The 23,920-nt window shown below is 37.6% G+C and overlaps 1 protein-coding gene across 3 annotated transcripts in view; it reads left to right on the top strand.

The window, feature by feature from the left end:
• Nucleotides 1–22,610, top strand: part of ATAD2 (ATPase family AAA domain containing 2) — a 63,949-nt gene extending 41,339 nt beyond the window's left edge. The window contains exons 20-29 of one of the 3 annotated variants that reach the window (XM_066379444.1): nucleotides 823–958; nucleotides 2,523–2,719; nucleotides 3,746–3,905; nucleotides 7,308–7,430; nucleotides 7,559–7,702; nucleotides 10,456–10,845; nucleotides 13,409–13,542; nucleotides 15,243–15,371; nucleotides 16,250–16,298; nucleotides 21,528–22,610. In XM_066379444.1, coding sequence (XP_066235541.1) covers nucleotides 823–958; nucleotides 2,523–2,719; nucleotides 3,746–3,905; nucleotides 7,308–7,430; nucleotides 7,559–7,702; nucleotides 10,456–10,845; nucleotides 13,409–13,542; nucleotides 15,243–15,371; nucleotides 16,250–16,294 — 1,458 coding nt within the window. In that variant the 3' untranslated portion in view covers nucleotides 16,295–16,298; nucleotides 21,528–22,610. Of the gene's footprint in view, nucleotides 1–822; nucleotides 959–2,522; nucleotides 2,720–3,745; nucleotides 3,906–7,307; nucleotides 7,431–7,558; nucleotides 7,703–10,455; nucleotides 10,846–13,408; nucleotides 13,543–15,242; nucleotides 15,372–16,249; nucleotides 16,299–16,761; nucleotides 19,915–21,527 lie in introns of those variants that run through there. The other 2 variants (XM_066379446.1, XM_066379443.1) reach the window with 2 other exon arrangements.
• Nucleotides 22,611–23,920: the final 1,310 nt, after the last annotated feature.

Below are 23,920 nucleotides of genomic sequence, written 5' to 3'. Positions count from 1 at the left end.
TTAAAGACATTTTGGCATACCGGTTGAAAATTACTGCCTTATTTGATGTAAGTTAAATTCCCACAGCATCTCATCAACATAGCAAAATGATGGTTAATAAAACACCATTATTTGAGGACCGGCAGTATAAATTACAGACTCTTAGGATGGGAAACTCTTAAGGCTTCTAGTTTAGTGGATCATCTAGTTCTGGACTCTCAGTTATATGGTCTCTCCTGTATGTGGATATCCTGCCTTTGTCCAAGCACTTTTCTTCACTGTTCAGTTTGTTCATCCAGTGTGATCCGTCACATCGTCTCCACCTCCTGCTTATTGTGAATAATCCTGCTGTGATTAGTGCTTTACTGTATCTCTTTGAGTCTTTGTTTTCAGGTCTTTTGGATATATGAACTGGGTTACCTAATAACTCTGTGTTTAACTTTTTGAGGAACAACTATACTGTTTATTATGATGAATGTTAACTGAATGTTAATGGCTACACCTTTTATAGTCCTGCCAGCTTAAGAGTTCTAATTTTTCCACATTTTTACAAGTACTTTTTATTTTTTGACCTTTATTCTTATTGATCAGCCACTCATTCTCATATCTCACTTTGGTCTGTGCAAGTGAATTAACTGATTTCAACAAAACCCTTTAAAATATTACCATGTCAATTAGTAGAGTCTTGAGTGTTAAAGATCCCATATTTTTTTAGTTCTTAGTCTATTATATACCTGGTTTATTCATAAATTCAGCATATGTAAAAGATATTTTATAAAACAATTTGATTGCCATAATAAAATGTGTATAATGACCTATTGTTGCATTTATTTATTTTATAAGGTGCAAGAATTATTTATCCATGATTATGGAGAAATTTTCAATGTTCAGTTACCTGGTAAAGAAGAAAGGACAAAATTTTTTGAAGATTTAATTCTAAAACAAGCTGCTAAGCCTCCTATATCAAAAAAGAAAACAGGTTAGTTTCTATATCAAAGTTAATATGTAATAATTTTGAGAAATTGGGAATAAGATATTAGTTAATGGCCTTGCCATTTTCTAAGAACACAAGCTTAAAACCTCGGACATGAGGTTGATACATCTACTGCTTAAAAATCTGTTTTCCTGGACCTGGCCATTTGGTTCAGTGGTAGAGTATCAGCCTGGTGTGTGGAAGTCCTGGGTTCAATTTCCAGCTAGGGCACACAGGAGAAGCACCCATCTGCTTCTCCACCCGTCCCCTTCTCATTCCTCTATCTTTTCCCCTCCTGCAGCCAAGGCTGCATTGGAGCAAAGTGGCCTGGGCGTTGAGGACGGCTCCATGGCCTCCGCCTCAGGCGCTAGAATGGCTCTGGTTATAACGGAGCAATGCCCCAGAGGGCAGCATCACCCCTTAGTGGGCATGCCAGGTGGATCCCAGTCGGTTGCATGCGGGCATCTCTTTCTGCCTCCCCTCTTCTCACTTCAGAAAAATACAAAAAAAAAATCTGTTTCCCTTTAAAATAGACTAAAGTTCTTAAAGCACACAAAGCCTTTAAAGTATAGTTCTAGTCTCTGTGGACTTTGGGCCTGAATTCAAGTCTAGTCCAAATCTGTCCTTCCAAGTCCATTTTTGGCACTCTTGTTATTTCCCTTTCCCTACCTCTTTCTTTAGAAAGCAGACTGTCTTTAAATTATACGCAACATACCTGACCTGTGGTGGCGCAGTGGATAAAGCGTCAACCTGGAAACGCTGAGGTTGCCGGTTCAAAACCCTGGGCTTGCCTGGTCAAGGCACATATGGGAGTTGATGCTTCCTGCTCCTCCCCCCTTCTCTCTCTCTCTCTCTCTCTCTCTCCTTTCTATAATGAATAAATAAAAAAAAAAAAGAAATTAAATTATACGCAACATATTTCTGCCTGTTCATGAGTTCATTCATGTTTGCTCTGTCGGTAATGCTTCTGTCCTCCTCCTCCATCTCTGTCTAAGGAACTCTTTATTCTAGTGTAACTCATTTTTTCTTCCCTAACATATCTAGGCAAAATTAAGTTTTTATTATTTTATACTACTGCTATGATATTATGTTGATGTAATTATATTTCTTACACCCTTAATAATAGATTGCCAGCCTGGTGGGGCAGTATTGCCTTTTTTGTCCTGAGTATTCAGTGCATATCTGTTAAAACAAAATTAAACTCTTGTTATATTTGAAATGTGCCAGTTTTTCATTAGTTCAAAAATTAACTAGTAAAGAAGACTTTAATAGTTAGACTATTCTTATCCTGAAAATGATACATTTTTAAACTTTTTAATAGCCTCTTACATGATCTCAAAATAGAACAGAGGCAGTGACTTGGCAATTAGCATTCCAAACTACAATTTACCCGTTACTGCTGGCAGGGATGTGTGGGTAAGGGGTTACAGTAGCACTTAGCACTCCAGAGCTTCCGATTCCTGGCAGGTGTAGGGATAACCTGGAAAGCCTGGCTGCTGTGTGCACTGAATCATTTGTCACACATGGTGTGATGGGAGGGTAATAACTAAAATCTTCCATTTATGTGAAGTTTTGCAGGCCTTGGAGGTACTCCCAGTAGCACCACCACCTGAGCCAAGACCCCTGACAGCAGAAGAAGTGAAACGACTAGAAGAACAAGAAGAGGATACATTCAGAGAATTGCGGATTTTCTTAAGAAATGTGACACATAGGCTTGCTATTGACAAGCGATTCAGAATATTTACTAAACCTGTTGATCCTGATGAGGTATTAATTTATCTTTAGATCAAATGTGTTCTAAACTATAATGCTTCAGAAGTAGACTATTGAGTGATGTATGTAGTTCTCTATCTATACTCTGAACTTTTCTCTATATGGAAACTACTGAGTAGTGTCCTAAAGTATGTACATGGAAACTTCAAGGGCTGTCTAACATATTCTCCTTGCCTGCAGAGAATAAACAGCTAGATTTGTCTGCTCAACCCAAATTAAGTAGTTTGTGAATGTCTTATTGCTACATGGTATTATTCTTAACTACAAAGACTAAGCTGGAGAATGAGGTGTTTTGGGTTTTTTTTTTCAGAAACAGAGAGAGGGACAGATAGGGACAAACAGACAGGAACAGAGAGAGATGAGAAGCATCCATCATTAGTTTTTCATTGCGACACCTTATTGTTTGTTCATTGATTGCTTTTTCATATGCACCTTGACTGTGGGGCTACAGCAGACCAAGTAACCCCTTGCTCAAGCCAGCGACCTTGGGGTCTCGAACCTGAGTTTTCTGCGTCCCAGTCCAACGCTGTATCCACTGCACCACCGCCTGGTCAGGCTGGAGAGTGAGGTTTTAAGTTGAAAGATGAGTAATATGTTTTGGTTGCGAAAAGAGGTTTAGGGTATTACTGAAAATACAGTTGCCCAAGAATAAGAATAAATACAAAATAAAACCAGCCTTAAATAGTTTTATATTAATATAGTATTCTTATCTCTTATATATTGTTTTCTTTTTATTTCTTATGTATTCTCTCTCCTGTATTGCCTGGTAAAGATACTTTACTCAAAAATTTTAAACATTTTAAAATTTATTGATTTTGAGAGAGAAACATTGAATTGTTGTTTCTCTTATGTATTTATGCATTCATTGGTTGATGCTTGCATGCACCCTGACCAGGGATCAAACCTCTAACCTTGGCATATTGGGACAACACACTACCAACTGAACTATCCAGCGAGAGCCGTCAAGTGCTTTTATGTTCTCAGTTAACTTAGTGATTTGGTCATTTGCTTGAATTTTAGGTTCCTGATTATGTGACTGTTATAAAGCAACCAATGGACCTTTCATCTGTAATTAGTAAAATCGATCTCCACAAGTATCTGACTGTGAAAGACTATTTGAGTGATATTGATCTAATCTGTAGTAATGCTTTAGAATACAATCCAGATAGAGATCCCGGAGGTGAGCATTAGTGGGGGGTTTTCACTGGGTTGAATGGGAACAGTGATTTTCAACCAGTATGCTGTACGAATTTTTAAAATTTGCAATACCTGACTATTTAGTCAGTGGCTCTAACGTCTCTTCCCTTAGACTGTCAAATAAGAAAATGACAACAGCCAATACAACAATTGTTGTCTGGTATGAATGAATCAAAATTATACCTTTTTTTGTCATATTGGCAAAAAATAAAAATATTTTTTGGTGTTCCACCAAATTTTAGTAATTAGTTTATGTGTGCCATGATGTGAAAAAGGTTGAAAATCGCTGGCTTAGAGGGTTGATTGTGTGCCAGCTGCTATGTTATAAACTTTTTATATTCACAGTGCCATTTAGTCCTCATAACAACTTTAGCCCATATTTAATAGTGAAAAAAAAATGAAGTTTTGCAAGATTAAAAAAACTTATTTAAGATTATACTGCCAGGAAGTGGCAGAAGCAGATTTAAATGCAGTTGGGTTTTTTTTCACTCTGAAATCCCTGTTTATTATATGCTATATCCTCTAATGAGACAACAGTATTGTGTAACAGCTTAGCCTGTTTCCTTTGTATGTCAGTGCTCTTTCTCAGAGTGGAAAAATAAACACTGTTGGGCTGCTCAAGGTGAACAGTAGGTGGCCACTGTTTCCAAGGAACTAGCCCAAGTTAGCTGGTTGAGTTCAGAGTTTGTTTCATCCCTAGCTGTGAATACCTTTTGGTCTGGAAAGTTAGCTTGTCTCCTAATTCCCACAGCTAGGATAGTCTCTCTGTAATTATGGATTATGCTTATTTTGCACTAAAGGAGAATATCTTTAATCACTTAAGAAAAAACACGCTCTAGTAAAATAGGCTTAAAAGAATTTTATTTTTTTTAATTCACTGATAGGAGGAGAGGCAGAGAGACTCCCACATGCACCCTGACCAGGATCCACCCGGCAGGCCCACTAGTGGGCAATGCTCTGCCTATCTAGAGCATTTCTCCGCTGCTCAGCAACTGAGCTCTTAGTGCCTGAGGCAAAGGCCATGAAGCCATCCCATCCTCAGTGCTGACAGCCAACTCTCCAATCGAACCATGGCTGCAGGAGGGAAAGAGAGTGAGAGTGGGGTGGGGAGAAAGAAGTGAGAGGGGGAGGGATGGAGAAACAGATGGTAGCTTCTCCTGTGTGTCCTGACCAGGAATCAAACCTGGGACGTGTACACACTGGGCCAATGCTCTACCACTGAGCTAACCGGCCAAGGCAGAAAGAATTTTCTTGGTAATGGCCATTACAGTTTTTATTTTTTATTTTTTCCATTGATTTGAGAGAGAGAGAGTAGTATCAGCTCATTCATTTAGTTATGCGCTCACTGACTGCTTCTCCTACGTGCTGTGACCAGGAGTTGAACCCAGGACCTCTCACATGCCAGGTAGACATGCTATCCACTGAACCACCTAGCCAGGTTGACCATTATAGTTTTTATTACAGATGTAATACAGTGTAATACTTGCCAATATTTAAAAAGCTAAGTCTTTTTTTTTTTTTTAAGGTGTGGACACTGTTAAGTTTGGGGATATCTTTCCAGACCTTTTCTGTGCATATATACATTCTATCCTCCCTTACCCAATTCATTCATAATAAAATTTATGAAGTACAGGATTTCAAATATATATATATATATATTTGCTCATATCTAATAATTAATGCATTCAAATATCTACATATTTGAGATAAACTTATTTCCAAAAATTTTCTCAGGTTCTTTTTTTTTTTTTAACATTATTCTTGCTTTATGGATACATGTTCTTAACATTTTCAGTGGATAATACCTTTTTTTTTTTTTTTTGTATTTTCTGAAGTTGGAACGGGGGAGGCAGTCAGACAGACTCCCGCATGCACTCGACCGGGATCCACCCGGCACGCCCACCAGGGGGCGATGCTCTTTTGCAACCAGAGCCATTGTAGCGCCTGAGGCAAAGGCCACAGAGCCATCCCCAGTGCCCGGGCCAACTTTGCTCCAATGGAACCTTGGCTGCGGGAGGGGAAGAGAGAGACAGAGAGGAAGGAGAGGGGGAGGGGTGGAGAAGCAGATGGGCACTTCTGTGTGCCCTGGTCAGGAATTGAACCCGGGACTCCTGCACGCCAGGCCGACGCTCTACCACTGAGCCAACTGGCCAGGGCCAGATAATACATTTTTAATAGTCTGTTTCCTGCGTTAACTCTCTCCTCCAGTTCTATTGACTTTTCTAGTTGGTAGTGCTTATAAAGTAGATTGATTAGTAAAGGGACCTGCTGAGTTTCTTCAACAATGGAAAAGCTCACTAGTCTTTTACCCATCCTCCCTAGACTTTTCCCCGGAGATCAGAGTTCTAGAGCTAAACGGGAAACAGGCTGCCAAGCTGGAACGCCCGGAGTTGTAGAAGGAAGAAGCATTTACTCTCGAAGCAGAGGGCTGTTTTATTTGGTTGCAATCGTGCTGCTGCCACGTTTCATTCTCTCCGTGTGGCAACCTAAAATTACTTTAGACCTGAGGTGTTTAAACTTTAGAATTTCCGGGATCTCCCAAAGGACTGTTAAGATACAGATTGCTGGATCTCCAGGGTTTCAGATATTGTAGATAAGGGTGGGCCTGAGAATTTGCATTTCTAACAAGGTCTTAGGTGATTCCCATGCTAGAACGCTTGAGAAAGTAAATGCTTCGACTCTGCCCTGCCTTTCTTCAGGTCCAGATGCTGTGTTAGAAGCCCCTCCACATCCCTCTGACATTGTATCTATTGCTGTCACCTACAACTTGGGTGCGAATATTGCATTCTGTTGCCCTGTCAGAGGGACAGATACAGCCATTCTGTCAGTCGTGTACTCACTTACCTGCCTTGTGCCTCGGCACATTCCAGTTTACAGTAGTTAGACTCAGTTTAGGATTTTCTACTGTTTGCTGTGTAGAGTTGCTCTTTCCTGTTTCCCTAGTTTCTCTGTCAATTCAGTGACATTCTCTATATCTTTTTCAAAATTTTTTTACATTCTGGCTCATTAAGGACACTGATAGTCTTCCTTCCTGGGTTTATTGTGTGTGTGTGTGTGTGTGTGTGTGTGTGTGTGTGTGTGTGTTTTGATGTTTAGTCTTGCTGTTGATTGATGCTTTTATTCCCCCTGATATTTCTAAGGGATCTGGATAGGACATAGCAATAAAATTGTTTGGATTTAGTCTATGCCATTTGACTTAGATGTTCAAAATACTAGATTAGCACCCAGGAAAAAAACATGAATTACATAATTTTAGTAACTGTTACTGTTCATGGTAAAACTAAAAAAGGAATTGTAATGGCTAAAATCTTAACTCAGAAGGTTGAGTTTATTTTTGGTAAATTATTTGAAGGAGAAAATTTTAAACCCTTGATTTATTTCTCAGATCGTCTTATTAGGCACAGAGCCTGTGCTTTAAGAGATACTGCCTATGCGATAATTAAAGAAGAACTCGATGAGGACTTTGAGCAGCTTTGTGAAGAAATTCAGGAATCTAGAAAGAAGCGAGGTAAGTAGGAAAATTATTTGGCACTAGAAAAAGATGCTTTGGATGTGATGTGAGTCCTTTTAATTAATCCTTCAGGTAATTTTGAAATCTGGGAGTTTGATTTGATGTTTTATATGTCTATTTATAAGGTTGTAGCTCCTCCAAATATGCCCCATCTTATTACCATGTCATGCCAAAGCAAATTCCCACTCCTGCTGTCGATAAAAGATCAGATCCGGAGCAGAATGAAAAGCTAAAGGCGTCTAGTACTCCTGTGGCTTGTAGCACTCCTGGTAAGTGCACTTGGGTGATTTTTTTTTATTATTCATTTTGGAAAGGAGAGAGAGAGGGAGAGAGGAGAGAGAGAGAGAGAAGGGGGGGAGGAGCAGGAAGCATCAACTCCCATATGAGCCTTGACCAGGCAAGCCCAGGGTTTCAAACCGGCGACGTCAGCATTTCCAGGTCGATGCTTTTATCCACTGCGCCACCACAGGTCAGGCTGGGTGATTTTTACTGAAATTGTATCCGTTATGCCTTTCCAGTCCCATTTACTTTCTCCCTCAGTTCCCTTTATATTGATGTAGTGAATTACATTGATTTTGTAAATATTGAGACAGCTTTGCATTCTTGAAATAACTCCAGGTGATGATGATGTACCACTTGTAGTCCCAGTTCACCTTCTCCTACTTATGGATTTGCTTGATTTGAAACTGATTTTTCTTTCCTAAAAATCCTGGTCATTTCCTATTCCTCTTTATTCTTAGGATGTAACTTTATAGGATACCAGCCCCAGAACCTGTGGGTTTTTCAGAGACCTCTCTTTTTTGGCATGCTCTTAATTCCATTTCTTGCTCTTTAAGCCCATGAATGTGAAACTCTCAGCTTGTTTAATATATATATATTATATATATATAATATATATATATATATAATATGTATATATATAATATTTTTTTTTAGTTGATTTTAGGGAGAGAGAGAAACATTGATTTATTATTCCACTTATTCTTCATGCATGCATTGGTTGATTTATATATGTGCCCTGACCGGGGATTGAACCAGCAACCTTGGCATATTAAAATATATATATACGGATTATACAGCAGTGAGAATGACTAAACTTCAATGACATTTAATAGTATAGATGAATCTCCCAAGCATAATATTGTAGTATGGTTATACTGTATCTAGTCTAGGCAGAAAGTTTAATCTTTGTATACCTTTGTTTCTCCATTTGGAAATGATGTGATAATGGTAACAAACCTGATCAGGTTAAAGTGAATTTTAATGATTTTTAGTACACATGAAGGACTTAGAAGAGTTCCTACTATACAACAGACACTTAACTAAATATAAGCCATTTTTTATCTTGTCATTTATCTTGTTTATTCAACTCAGACTACTGCCAAAGTTTTCTTTGTAATACATGGCAGCAGACAAGTAATTCATTGCCCTCTGTAAAATTATTCAATATTTAGCTCTGGGCGGGCAGCTCAGCTGGTTAGAGCATTGTCCCAATCTGCCAAGGTTGCAGGTTTGATCCCCAGTCAGGGCACACACAGGAAGCAAACAATGAATACACAATTAAATGTAACAACGAATGAATGCTTCCCTTCCCTCTCCCCTCTTTCTCCTCCCTGTCAGTGTCCCTCTGAAAAATCAATCAAAAATTTTAAAAAAACAACACAGTCCTGTCCAGGTAGCTTCGTTGGTTAGAGCTTTGTTCCAAAGCTCAGCAGTTGCCAATTTAATCCCCTGGTCAGGGCACATACAGGAATGTTCCTGTCTGTCTGCCCCTCTTTCCTCTTCCTCCTCCTCCTCCTCCTCCTCCTCCTCCTCCTCCTTCTCCTCCTCCTCTTCTTCTTTCTTCTTCTTCCTTCCTTCTTCTTCCTTCCTTCCTTCTTCTTCCTTCCTTCTTCTTCTTCCTCCCTCCTCCTCCTCCTCCAACTTCTCCTCCCTCCTCCTCCTCCTCCCTTCTCCTCCTCCTCCTCCTCCCTCCTCCTCCTCCCTCCTCCTCCTTCCCCCCTCCTCCTCCTTCTCCCTCCTTCTCCCTTCTTCTCCCTTCTCCTCCTCCCTCCTCCCTTCCTTCTCCCTTCTCCCTCCTTCTTCTTCTTCTCCTCTTCTTTTTTAGACATAGAGAGTGACAGAAAAACAAGAAGGGAGAGAGATGAGAAGCATTAATTCTTTGTTGTGGCATCTTAGTTGTTAATTGATTGCTTTCTCACATGTGCCTTGACAGGGGGCTACAACAGAGCGAGTGACTCCTTGCTCAAGCCAGCGACCTTGGGCTCAAGCTGGTGAGCCTTGCTCAAACCAGATGAGCCCGTGCTCAAGCTGGCGACCTCGGGGTTTTGAACCTGGGTCCTTCATGTCCCAGTCCGATGCTCTATCCACTGCACCACCGCCTGGTCAGGCTGTCCCTCTTTCTTTAAAAAACAAAAATCAGTCAATGAATGCATAAATAAATGGAACAACCAATCGATGTTTCTCTCCCTCTCTTTAAAAAGAAAAAGAAAAAGTTTAAGTTTTTAAAAGATTATTCAAGTTAAAATTCAGACTTCTCGGGCCTGACCAGGCGGTGGCGCAGTGGATAGAGTATTCGACTGGGAGGCGGAGGACCCAGGTTCAAGACTCTGAGGTCGCCAATGTGAGCATGGGCTCATCTGGTTTGAGCAAAGCTCACCAGCTTGGACCCAAGGTTGCTGGCTTGAGCAAGGGGTTACTTGGTCTGCTGTAACCCCATAGTCAAGGCACATGTGAAAAAGCAATCAGTGAACAACTAAAATGCCACAACAAAAAACTGATGATTGATGCTTCTCATCTCTCTGTGTTCCTGTCTGTCTGTCCCTATCTGTCCCTCTCTCTGACTTTGCTCTGTCTCTGTAAAAAAAAAAAAAATCCAAACTTCTCGGAATAACAGATCATTGCCCATTTCTCTACCTTCTTATAGTATCCTCTTATATCTCAGGAGGTATGTTTTTTCCCACTTAAGATGTTAGAAAATTGTCGAATGTTCTTTTATCCTTTTCCTTTAAATTCTATGAAGCTCAGTTGAAGAGAAAAATTCGCAAAAAGTCAAAGTGGCACTTAGGTACCATCACAAAGCGGAGGAAAATTTCACAGACAAAAGATGGTAGCCAAAATGTCACAGATGACAAAACTGAGAGTGATATGGAGGAAAATCACGATATAAGTGTCGACCACAATGAGACCGGGAACACAGGAGAGTCCTCAGTGGAAGAAAACGAAATGCAACAAACTGCCTTTGAAAGCACAATAGATTTGGCAAATAATTCTTCAATTGCCTATTGTGTTGATAATGAATTTGACTCTGGGAAGGCTACAGCATGTACAGAATTGAAGAAAGATAAGATTGCTTGCAATGGAGATGCCTTGAGTTCTCAAATAAATGTTTCTGATGAAAATGAAGGAAAAGGTAAGTCTCAAACAACTGATTTTAAAGAAATACTAATAACCATCTCAATTTATTCCTATTTTCTTGTCTTTCATAGTACAGGTGTTAACTTCATTAGGGAAGATAGCATTATCTTTAATAACTATTGAACAAGTAAATCTCTGTTGTTAAAAGCCTACTATGGCAGGCTGGATTTGAGCTCCTAGTTCACTCCTTAGTAACTTGTCACCTCAGGCAAGGTTCTAGACCTATCAGCCTTAGTTTTCTCTTCTGCCAAATTGGGGTAGATAGTTGCAGGTAATGAGATATTTTGAGGATTGAATAAAATAATTCCTCTGAAGCATGTAGCAAAGTGCTTGGCTCTACAGTATGTATGTTTTTAGGCTCTACAGTTTTTAAAAGCTGGCAGGATACCCGCTCATTTTTAAGCTTGATAAGCAGTTTCCTGTGATTCTTGCTGAATGGTGTAGAGCAGTTGTTTTATCCCCATCATTCCTCTATTTATATTGTAGGTTAAGTCCAAGATTATGTATATTCTTTTTTTTTCCATTGACTTGAAAGAAAATAGCATCAACTTGTTCCACTTAGCTGTTTCATTTAGTTGTGCGTTCATTGATTGCTTCTTGTATGTGCCCTGGCTGGGGATCAAACCCACAACCTTGTTGCACCAGGACAACGCTTTACCCACTGAGTGTGCTGGCCAGGACAAAGATTATTTATATTCTAATAATCCTGCTCCCAAAGTTTTTCACTTGAGAATTTCCCCACCTGGATCTTCTTGGACCTTTAGCAGATTTGTTTGATATTTCTCTTTTTTCTTTAAGATTTTATTGATTTATAGAGAAAGGAGTGGGGGGTAGGGGAGCAGGAAGCATCAACTTGTAGCAGTTGCTTCTTGTATGTGTATTGACCAGGTAAACTGGGGTTTCGAACCAGCGACTTCAGTATTCCATTTCAGGTTGACACTTTATCCATTGCACCACCACGGCTCAGGTGATTTGTTTGATCTTTGGAAAAGGCAAATCCTTTTTGGTCTTAAAGAGTAAAGGGAGTATAGCATTGGATGGGTGGCTCAGATGGTTAGAGCATCATTTCAATATGCAAAGGTTGCTGGTTCGATCCCCAGTCAAAGCACATACAGAAACAGATTGATGTTTTTCTGTCTCTCCCTCTCTTCCTCTCTTTCTTAAATCGATCAATTATTTTATTTTATTTTTTTAAGTAAAGAGAGCAGTAGGTAACAGGGTCCAAAGTTTATTTTGGTCAATAACAAGTATTGTCTAAGTTAATAAGACTGGTTTTCTTCAGTGGCTTATATGCTGAAAGTAAATCATGTTCAGGGACTTCCTTAAAATGATTTCCAGTGTATTTGAGTAATGATAGAATGGACTAGCAAATATCCACTGTGGATATTTGAAATGTTCATCTTCTGACCATACAATTTAGTATCTTTTGTATGGGTTCAGAGTTGTTGTTGTTTTTTCTTATTATCTTTAAAATGACGCTATTAGCCCTGGCCAGATAGCTTAGTTGGTTAGAGCATCATCCTGAAGCACAGAGGTTTCTGGTTCGATTCTGGTCAGGGCACATACAGGAACAGATCGATGTTCCTGTCTGTCTCTCCCTCCCCTTCCTCTCTCTCTAAAATAAATAAACATTTTTTAAAAAGACACTACTTATGCCTGACCAGGTGGTGACACAGTAGATAGAGCCTTGGCCTGGGATGCTGTGGACCCAGGTTCGAACCCTAGTGTTGCTGTCATGAGCATGGGATCATAGACATGACCCCAAGCTCACTGGCTTGGCTGGAGTCCTCTAGTCAAGACACACAGGTGAAAGCAATCAGTGAACAACTAAGGAGCCACAACAAAGAATTGATGCTTCTCATCTCTCTCCCTTCCTGTCTGTCTGTCTGTCTGTTTCTCTTGCTTTTTTTTTTTTTTTAAAGGACACTATTCAGTGGAACAGGTACATGTTTACATATCAGGAGGTTGGAGTTTGTCTGGGCTTTTATAACGGGTATGACCTTAGAAACGTCTCGTAACCTCTTTTGACCTCATTTTTCTCAACTATCAGTGAGGAGATTGTTTTAGATCAGTATATACACACTTCTTATGTACAGCACCAGATAGAAAATACTGAGTCCTACAGTCTGTCACAACACAGCCCTGCAAGAGAAGCCGCACTGCACGCATATGTAAGATGGGAGTGGTTGTGTTCTAATAATCCTTGTTAGTGGAACGCCAGATTTGGTTCCCAGGAAGTTATTTGCAACTCCTATTCTAGATCACTGAGGTCTCTCCCAGCTCTTAAATTCTATTTTATGCCTAAGTAGAAAACAGTTGAGAATCCCCAGACATACCTCTCTTGGCCAGAACAACTGGGAATCCCTAGAAATCCTCAGATGTTATTAATTTTTGTGTGTAAGTGGCAGCATCTTAACCTTATAGCAGAGTCAGTACACCAGAATTAGTGTGTGTGTCTTCGTAAATATATCCTGCAATTTAGTCAGCCTAATGTTAATTTTAGGCATTATAATGTCTGAACCAAATAAATAAGAATGTTTCTTAATTATCTATTCTAGAAACATGGATTCTGCGAATGACACGAGCTGGACGTTCCCAAGTAGAGCAACAGCAGCTCATCAGTGTTGAAAAGGCTTTGGCAATTCTTTCTCAGCCTACACCTTCACTTGTTGTGGACCATGAGCGATTAAAAGTATGTAAATTGAGGCTATAATGCTTTCATTGTACAGATTAATAACAACCCACCAAAAAAGAACTGTAATAATAGATTGTATCAATTTGGCATGTAATACATACTGATCTTTTACGAAAGGATAAGTTTGGCATGGAATAACTTTCATAGCAGCAGTGGTTTGAGGTGGCTAGTATGTTGATATTGTAGTTTTAACAGACTACCTACATTATTGATCCCATACATAAAATCATACATTGGTTTTTACAACCATTACCTTTGACTACTTTTTTCTTTTTTTCTTTTTTTTGTATTTTTCTGAAGCTAGAAATGGGGAGAGACAGTCAGACAGACTCCCACATGCGCCCGACCGGGATCCACCAGGCACGCCCACCAGGGGGCGACGCTCTGCCACGACCAGAGCCACTCTAGCGCCTGGGGCAGAGGCCAAGGAGCCATCCCCAGCGCCCGGCCATCTTTGCTCCAATGGAGCCTCGGCTGCAGGAGAGGAAGAGAGAGACAGAGAGGAAGGAGAGGGGGAGGGGTGGAGAAGCAGATGGGCGCTTTTCCTGTGTGCCCTGGCCAGGAATCGAACCCGGGACTTCTGCACACCAGGCCAACGCTCTACCACTGAGCCAACCGGCCAGGGCTTGACTACTTTTTTTAAAAATATTTTATTTATTGATTTTAAGGGTAGGGGGGAGGAAGAAGCATCAACTCAAGTAGTTGCTACTTGTATGTGCTTCAGCTGGCAAACCCAGGGTTTCTAACTGGTGACCTCAGCATTTGAGGTCAATGCTCTTTCCACTACGCCACCACAGGCCAGGCTGTAATGCAATGTTTCTGAGGTACTGGCATATCCTGGGAGGGCCAGAGTTGAAGAATCACAGAAATTCAGTAAGTCCATTTCAGTTATGAGAAAAAACACTAAGCAGATAGAAAACAAATTTTTATAGCCTGACCAGGGGTAGTGCAGTGGATAGGGTATTGACCTGAAACACTGAGATCTCTGATTCAAAACCCCAGGGTTGCTGGCTTGAGTGCAGGGTCTCTGGATTGAATGCTGGATTGTCAACAAGATCTCAGGGTTGCAGGCTTGAAGCCCAAGGTCATTGGCTTGAGTAAGGGCTTGCTGGCTTGGCTTGAGCCACCACCATCACCCCTCACCCCAGCGCTGTCAAGGCATGTAAGAGAAGCCATCAGTGTACTGCTTCTCCTCTCTCTCTCCCTTCCTGTTTCTGACTCTGTCTCAAAAAAAAAATAGAAGATCCTTTTGATAAGAAAAAGAACTAAAAAGTGGTAATTCAGTGGTAATTCAAAAGTGGTTCTTTCTCATTTTGTTTCACATAATGGGATTAGTTAAAATATACTTAGAGTACAATAAAATACCCTGCAAAAGCGTTGCTTTTTTTTCCCTCTATAAATCTAGTTTAAGATGATTTTTTAATTCGTGTGTAGAGATTTACGGCTAGAATTGAAATTGGCAACCTTTTCAGCTCTAGTGTTTAGGATGGAGTTAGCCAGAGCAAAGACCAGGATCACAGAATGATGAAAAAGTTAACTAGGGCTAAATTACAGAGCCACACTCAGCCTGCCCTGTCACCTCAAGTGACCCGGCCTGCCTTCTTTCTGGTTTATATGCTAAAAGTTCCCAAATCTTCTGAATTAAAATATCTCAGAGAATTTATCTCTCACATGTAAACACCCATATTTTCTTTTAGAATCTTTTGAAGACTGTTGTAGAAAAGAGTCAAGAATACAATATTTTTCAGTTGGAAAATTTATATGCAGTAATCAGCCAGTGTATTTACCAGCATCGCAGGGACTATGACAAAACAACACTTATTCAGGTAAACCAATCTGTATAACAAATTCATTTTGTAAGAATTTTTAAAGGCCATTGTTCAGTATGTGCATTATGGATTATTTCTAGGTGCAGTTGAGTTCTGTGCTTCCTTTAATCAGCACTTTACTAGTTTGTTTCTTTTATAAGCAGTGAAACTATAGTATCAGTAAACTATGAAAAAACTTTATTGTGTGTGTGTATTAATGAAGATATGTAGCTTCTTTTTATGATAGACCTATTTATTTGTCTTAATCTTACTTTATAGTAAGATTTGGTTCCACCATCTGAGAACCAAATCTGGGCATTAGAGAGCTAACTTAAGTAGATATTAAAAAAGAAATCAATAAAAGTAAAAATGTATTGTATTATATTTACATAGTATAAACACTACTACTATCAACTATATACCTACTTGTGTGTGTATGTGTATACACATATACTGCTAACAAAAATTAGGCAGTATTTTGTAGCTTCATATTCATTTTGAAATATCTATTTTTTATGAGTATTAGATAGTATTTAGCATACCTACTAAAGTACACTGTGGTACCTACATAGTGTATGTAATACTAGTACCTATAAAATACAAAATCTGTAAGTATATCAGTGCCTTGGTTATAACTGTTTGAATTTAACATGAGATGACCCCATCTCACACTCATTTAAAGGGGATTTGAATAAGGAAGTCTTATCAGTAGTCTTAGTTTATGTGATAGTCTTTTAAGTTCTGAACTCAATTGCTGTTTTCATTATCAGGTATATATGTATATATATATGGCTAGTATATTCTTAAGGGTGTTTACAGGGGAAAAAATAGCAATAATGTTTCTTTAACTTTTCCTTGTTGAAACTTACTACGTTTCCTTTCTACCCTTTATCTAGAAAATGGAGCAAGAGGTAGAAAACTTCAATTGTTCCAGATCATGATATGGTATTGCATATTCTTTATATTGTTTTTATTTAGTTAATCTTTGTCATGTTCACATAACTGATGCAAGATGAAATCTTGCATCTTTAAGGAAAAAATTAAAATAGTAAATAAAAATATTTGAACTTTCTTAGTATTTATATATACGTGTAAGATAAACTACAGAGATAACTGAAGATACTGGGAGTTTGAATAAGGCACCATAGTAGTAGTATTGCTATGGTATCAGTGGTTGAGGAGTGGCCGGCTTTTTTTTAAATGGAATTTCATTGGGGTGACATCCATTTCATATCTGTTTATATTAAAAGATATTTGATAGCTAATGTCTTATGGTACTGAAGAGTAATTAGTGGTATTTTTTTGTTTTTAAGTACTTTTAATTTTATTCTTCCTATAATATTTTATTATATTAGACTACAAACTTAACCATTGTATCTTTGTCATCCTTTTTGTTTGTTTTATTCAGTGTCCATCTCTCATCTGCCTTTAGCTTCTTCTGCCCATTCACTTAAAAGCCAGTGTTCGAGTCATGATTTGCCAGAGAGCCCTTGACAATTTCTGGATGCACCACACTTCTGTATTTGAATGTCATAATTCATACTTTTTAGATAAACATTTTTATAATTCAAACTTAGGTTAATAAATTTTTAAAGTATTTTTAGTTAGACTTTATACACAATAAACATTAATAACTACTTTGTTAAACAGCTTTTTAATAGCACCAAGTTTTTATATTTTAAAACTATATTCTAAATTTATGTTTAGGGTATATTCTATAGATACCTTTTCTATACAATTATATAAATATTATAAATTTTGTATTAATGATACCAAAAATACCTTTCTTCCTTAATACCTGCCAAATTTTTATTTCTGATTTTTTTTTTTTTTTTGGTGTATTTTGTTTGTAAATGGAATTAGGTAATGGAATTTAGGGTTCTGTATTGGAAAAAAATTAGTTGTTTTTTAACAGTTTTTATTGATACCCAGTTGGGGCTCATGGAATATCCTGTCACAAAAATTTTGAAAGAACAGAAAGTATTACACGCACAAGACAAACTCCTGTTCTGTGCCGAACAGGAAAGCATTGACGTGTAGTCCTACCTTACATTCCAACACTGCTTGTGCACACCCGCGCCACACACGGCACATTTCCTTTGTTTTCCCTCGCAGGTCCTTCAGTGCATGTCCAGTTGCATCAAATCTAACACCTTCAGGTACACGGCTTTTCCTTGTCACACTTGATCTGGGTCTTCCAGTGACTTTAGGATTAGATAATGAGCCTTTTTTTCATATATGTTCTTGCAATTTTGCATCTGAAGTCTAATGAGATGTTTTCATTCAAAGCCGTATAAAGAGCATGGGCATTAACAACAGCAACATCAATGGCATTTGTAAAAAGAGGAAAATACCACTTCTTTCCTCTAAATTTAATGTGATAACTTTGGACATTCCAGTCCAGCTTGTCAACCCCACCCATATATTTGTTATATTGCCCTACAATGTGTGGTCTGTCCACTCAACATTCTTTCTTAGAATATGTTTTCACTTTTTCTAAAGGTTGTACTCCTAAATAATTTGACATAACTTTGACACAGTTATTGTCATTTCAAATCAATGCAAAAATGTTATTCCTTTCATTATAACAGTAATCGAATGCTCCACATATGCTCCATGTTCTTTTCTTTTCATAATGCTATCAGATTTCAAGGGACACTTATTTATTCTATTATACAGTGCTGATCCAGTCACCTTTATATTACAGTCTTTCCATTTCAATAATAATTCAAAGCTGGTAAAGAATTTGTCAAAAAATACTTTATATTCTGATAGATACTGCAGAAAGGAAGTCATCTTCATTATTACAGAGTCTCCTACACCACTCACAACTTGTTCTTTTTCACATTTTCCTTCATAAATATCCATATGAAAACAATACTGAGATTCAGAGCAGCACATGGCCCATTGTTTGAAACCAAACTTGATTGGCTTTCCTCTTATAAATTGTTTCAAACAGTGGTGTCCATAATATCTTACCATTTGCTCATTGACTGAAAGGTTTTGAGCAAATAATTCGAACTTTTTAAAATTTGAATTCAATTTGTCAGTCACAGGTCAAATTTTAAATAGTTTATCTTTCTTTTCCATGGCAATTATGGAACTATTGTCGTTAAAATGCAAAAAATTTTTTTAAATTTCTAAAAACCTGTGCTTTGGCATACAGTTTCTAATGCAGGTAAGATTCAGATCTTTATCCTCACACCAGTATAATTGTTTCTATGGTAAGGAATAGTATCCAGATAACAAAAATATTCCAATAAACTTTCTAAGGCAATTTGTGGAAAGTTCAAAATTATGTCTGTTTTTTCTTGCATACCTTATACTTTGGGTTACTATAGAAGTTTAACAAATCGTCATCGAAAAATTCTTCAAATATGTCAGCAGGTGATTTATTTTTCAAATATTGAGTCATTTTTTATTTCAGCTCAGATACATCGTCATACTATAATATACTGTTAGAAAAGTTTATGTCCTGTTTATTCCAGTCACTCTTCGGCAATACTTTACGTTTTGATTTTTGCGTAGATGATGGATTGTCTTCTAAGGCAATTAGAATGTACTTCTAATTGACCAGGAACGTTCTGCAGGAGAGTGGCTCCTAAAATATTTTCATCAAGGTCTTCACAATCTGATACTGCATCCACGCTATTGGGAGGCAATTCAGCTGTATTGATGGTTTCTTGTTCTAATTTGTCAAAAAGTTCGTCATTTCCAAGTAGTTCTTCTATATCTCTAACACTAAGAAATTCTCTAGCAGCCATACTGCCCCGAAAACTGCAGGGGTAAGAAAAAAGCTATGAATTACTGAAGTACCTAAATATTATCCATTTTAACATAGCACATTCCATGAGCCCCAAATGGGGAACAACACATTTTATAGTATATTTTTTATAATAGGTATTATATGGACTTATTTTATTGTGCTATCAACTAAAGGGATGTGTTAATAGTCTCACACACAACCCTGCCCAAAACAAAAAAGAACAGAAAGTTCGCTAGAAAAGAACGTAAACATTAAAACGACATTTTACCTCAGAAGTTATACATTTATATGTTAAATACTTTTACAGGTTAGGCAACATTGAAACAAAAAATAATTTTGGAAACTAGAAGGTATGTGTGTTTAAACGAATACACATTTTATGTACTATAACCGTATTGTAAGTTGGGAAAAAAAATATTAAAATCCCCACTTGGGACCTGCAGCAGTTAACTGTTCAACACCATGCATATTTTGAAAATAGGACTCATTTTAATATTGGCAAAATAGCTTCTGTTGGAAACTTTCAAAAGGGAATAGGGGATAATGATCTCATATGAGAGATTCTAAATTCTAATACAGTTTCAGAGTTGAGCTGCCTTTTGTTGATTTATCTGGAAATTATATTTAATGCCTGCTAAAACCCAGTACTTTGGATACTTTAATAGATATTATCTTATGTAATGCATAAAGCAATTCTAGTCACTGAAAACATTTGAGTAAGTGTATATTCCTGGGTTCATGCACACACATCCATATATGTACTTATTTTTATTGAAGATTATTATAATTTATTCAGAGCCGTCTTTTATAACTAAGATTTCATTTTATATGTATAGTTTCTGTAATAAATTCTAAATGAAAAATGTTTCTCAAATTTGTTTCTATTTCTTCATTATTTTAAAATGTCCTAAAGATAATTCAGTGCAAAATTTGTTTTATTGTTTATTACTTATTTATAATTCTATTGATATTTGCAGTGTTTGAATGGTATATATATTTTTAGCTACAAAGACTAATGTCTTTCCCATCCTTTTCATGACATACTATCTACAGACATGGGAAATAATATGTCTACATTCCTGTATAGACTTTCAAAACCATTCTGAAATAGCAAATGTAGAATGTTTCTTTTTTGATTAAAAGTGCAATCTATAATAATTAGGCAAGAAAAAGTATAAGAGGCATCCAATTTAGGAAGAAAGAAGTACAATTATTCAAAGATGACATGATCTTACATGTAGATAGAATGTTTCTTTTTTGATTAAAAGTGCAGTCAATCTATAATAATTAGGCAAGAAAAAGTATAAGAGGCATCCAATTTAGGAAGAAAGAAGTACAATTATTCAAAGATGACATGATCTTACATGTAGATAGAATGTTTCTTTTTTGATTAAAAGTGCAGTCAATCTATAATAATTAGGCAAGAAAAAGTATAAGAGGCATCCAATTTAGGAAGAAAGAAGTACAATTATTCAAAGATGACATGATCTTACATGTAGAATGTTCTAAAGAATCCATGAAAATCTGTTAAAGCTAGTAAATGAATTTGGCAAAGTTGTAGGATAGCAGATCAATACATAAAAGTCAGTTGTATTTCTGAACATTAGCAATGAACAATACAAAAAAATAAAGCAATTCTATTTATAGTAGCATCTAAGGCAATAAAACACCTAGAAACAAATTCATCCATGGAAATGCAAAACTTGCACACTGATAAGTACAAAATGTTGCTGAAAGAAATGAAATAAGATCTAAACAAATGGAAAGACATCCTGTATGTATGGATTGGAAGACTTAAGGTTGTTAAAATAGCAATATTCCACAAAGAAGTCGACACATTTAGTGCAATACCTATTGAAATCTATCAATGGCCTTTTTTGTAGAAATGGGAAAATCAATCCTAAATTCATAATGGAATTATAGAGGACTGTGAATAGCCGAAACAATCTTGAGAAAGTTGGACTCACACTTTTTCCAAAACATACTCAAAGCTGCATTAATAAAATGTGGTCCTGCCATAAAGGCTAGGCATATAGACCAATGGAATAGAATTGGGAGTCCACAAATAAATTCATATATCTATGATCAAATTGATTTTTGACAGTGGTACCTAAGACTTAATGGAGGAAAGAATAGTCTCTTCAACAAATGGTGCTGAGAAAATTCGATGTCCACATGTAAAAGAATGAGGTTGGACCTCTACCTCACACTGGATGCAAAGTAATTTAACAAAATGGATCATAGACCTAAATTTAAGTTAAAACTAAAATTCTTAGAAGAAAACAAGGGCAAATGTTTATGAACTGGAATTTGGCAATCATTTCTTAAATATGGTACCAAAAACAGAAACAAAAGGAAAATTAGATGAACAGGACCCGAAGTTTGAAACCTTTGTGCTTTTTCTACAGATCCTATTATAAAGGTTATTAAACCTCCACAACAAAAAGACAGTCCATTAATGGATATGGATGTTTTTGGTAACTTAATGGTTTTGAGGACTACTGGTTAAGTAATTTAGAAGATGCTCCTCTGAAATTACTCTTTTTCTTTCAACTGCACTGGAATTTTGGGATAAAGATCACAAAAGTAAGGTGATCATTGTGATTTATGACTTGATTAACTTTGATCATATGGCAGAAGCAGTGTTTCTCATGTTGTCGATTGTAAAATTACTCTTCCCCTCCCTTTACTAGGCTTTGGAAGATCAGTAGCTCTCTTTGTAACTAATGGGGATTTATGCCCTTTGCCTTTTTATTTTTAACTTATTCTCTCAGGGATCCGTGTGAATATGTGCTGTGCTATTGGAATTTCATTTCACTACCACACATTTTTATGCACAAAATAATGCAATTGAGATTGCCCCATAATACAAAGAACTCTGTTAGGATTTGAATATAATACAACTTTTTTGCTGAGGTATGTTGTGGGAGTAAAAACTCACTTTATGATAGGATATTAAGGAAAAGAGTGCTGGTTTGCCCCCTAATATCCATTCTCTCGATCATTGTAACAAAGCCCTGGGCAGTGTATACTGCTGGGGAACTGTTTTTTTTTATTATTATTATTACATTGCAGCAAGATGTGGTCATGTGACTTATTTCCGGCCAATGAGATACTAAGGCAAGTGCACAGTTTCTGGGAAGGCTCTTTGGAACGGAACGGAAGGGGTGAGACCACTTTGCCCTTCTGTGCTTCCCTTTTTACCTGTGGCCTGGGCTGGGGAGTTGGAGGGATTATATATAGAAATAAGTGGCTGAAACTCCAGTAGCTATCCTGGACCATGAGATGACCTTAAAGATGGAATGCATGCCTGCTTTCATAAAAGAAGGCTTTTGTCATGATTACTTTAGGGCAGTGTTTCCCAACCTTTTTTGTGCCATGCCCCACCTTAACCTTTCTAAAATTTTTATGTCCCCCCTATGTAACATACATAATTTTTAACATTAAAAAATTGATTTGTTCACTTAATAAACAAATGATAGGTTCTAGGAAGAAATCACAATGAACTTGTTAACAAAACACAGTAAAATTTCAAAACATAATGAAAAACATTTAAATTCCAAATAATTTTAATACAGATTTTTCTATATTAATTTATTTTAATTTAGTGTGATCCTTGCGCTTGATGCTTGCTGCACAGAGATTTTATATTAGGTTTCAATTTGGTTAGCTTTAGTCTCAAGTCTCCACATTGTGTTATATCCAGCCGATTTCTTTTTTTTACCAGTAAATCATTTACAGCACTAAATCCACATTCAGCTAAAAATGAAGATGGAAACGGTAGCAATAGTTTTCTTGCACATTTGGTTGAATTTGGGTATTTGATTTCTGTTTCCTCACAAAGCCATGCCATCGCTCCTTTGATATTAAATAAAGCTTTAACTGACTCATCATTTTGCAATTCTGCGAGTTCTTCTTGATACTGCATATTTGATATATCAGACAAATCCACTAACATTGGCTGCATCATCCATGTTGGGAAATCAATTTGTTTTAAATCAGAAAATCTTTCGCCCTGGCCGGTTGGCTCAGCGGTAGAGCGTCGGCCTAGCGTGCGGAGGACCCGGGTTTGATTCCCGGCCAGGGCACACAGGAGAAGCGCCCATTTGCTTCTCCACCCCTCCGCCGCGCTTTCCTCTCTGTCTCTCTCTTCCCCTTCCACAGCCAAGGCTCCATTGGAGCAAAGATGGCCCGGGCGCTGGGGATGGCTCTGTGGCCTCTGCCTCAGGCGCTAGAGTGGCTCTGGTCGCAACATGGCGACGCCCAGGATGGGCAGAGCATCGCCCCCTGGTGGGCAGAGCGTCGCCCCATGGTGGGCGTGCCGGGTGGAGCCCGGTCGGGCGCATGCGGGAGTCTGTCTGACTGTCTCTCCCTGTTTCCAGCTTCAGAAAAATGAAAAAAAAAAATTAAGAAAATCTTTCTTTTAAATCAGCCGATAGAATATTCAAATGATTAACAATAACAAGTAAAGCGGTATCAGTTACTTCACATTTTTGGAGCCAATGAAACTTTAGTTTTTGTTGTTAATATGTTTCTGACAACTCAATATTGGTAATGAAACCAAATATCTTTGCTTTTGCATCGACAAGAGTTTTATTTATTCCTTGAAGTTGCTTATTTAATATATTTAGTTTTTCAAAGATATATCGGCTAAATAACTCACAAATGCTTTACCATCTATTGTTAACAGATACTTCATTTCAGGTTTGTCGCTTAAAAAATCACTAAGAGTATCAAACAGTTCCATAAATCTTTTCAAACAGTTTCCTTTAGATAGCCATCTTACTTCAGTATGAAGTAA

This window comes from Saccopteryx leptura, chromosome 3 (genome assembly GCF_036850995.1).
Source record: "Saccopteryx leptura isolate mSacLep1 chromosome 3, mSacLep1_pri_phased_curated, whole genome shotgun sequence".
Taxonomy (NCBI): Eukaryota; Metazoa; Chordata; class Mammalia; order Chiroptera; family Emballonuridae; genus Saccopteryx; species Saccopteryx leptura.
This window is presented reverse-complemented; position numbering and strand designations above follow the sequence as displayed.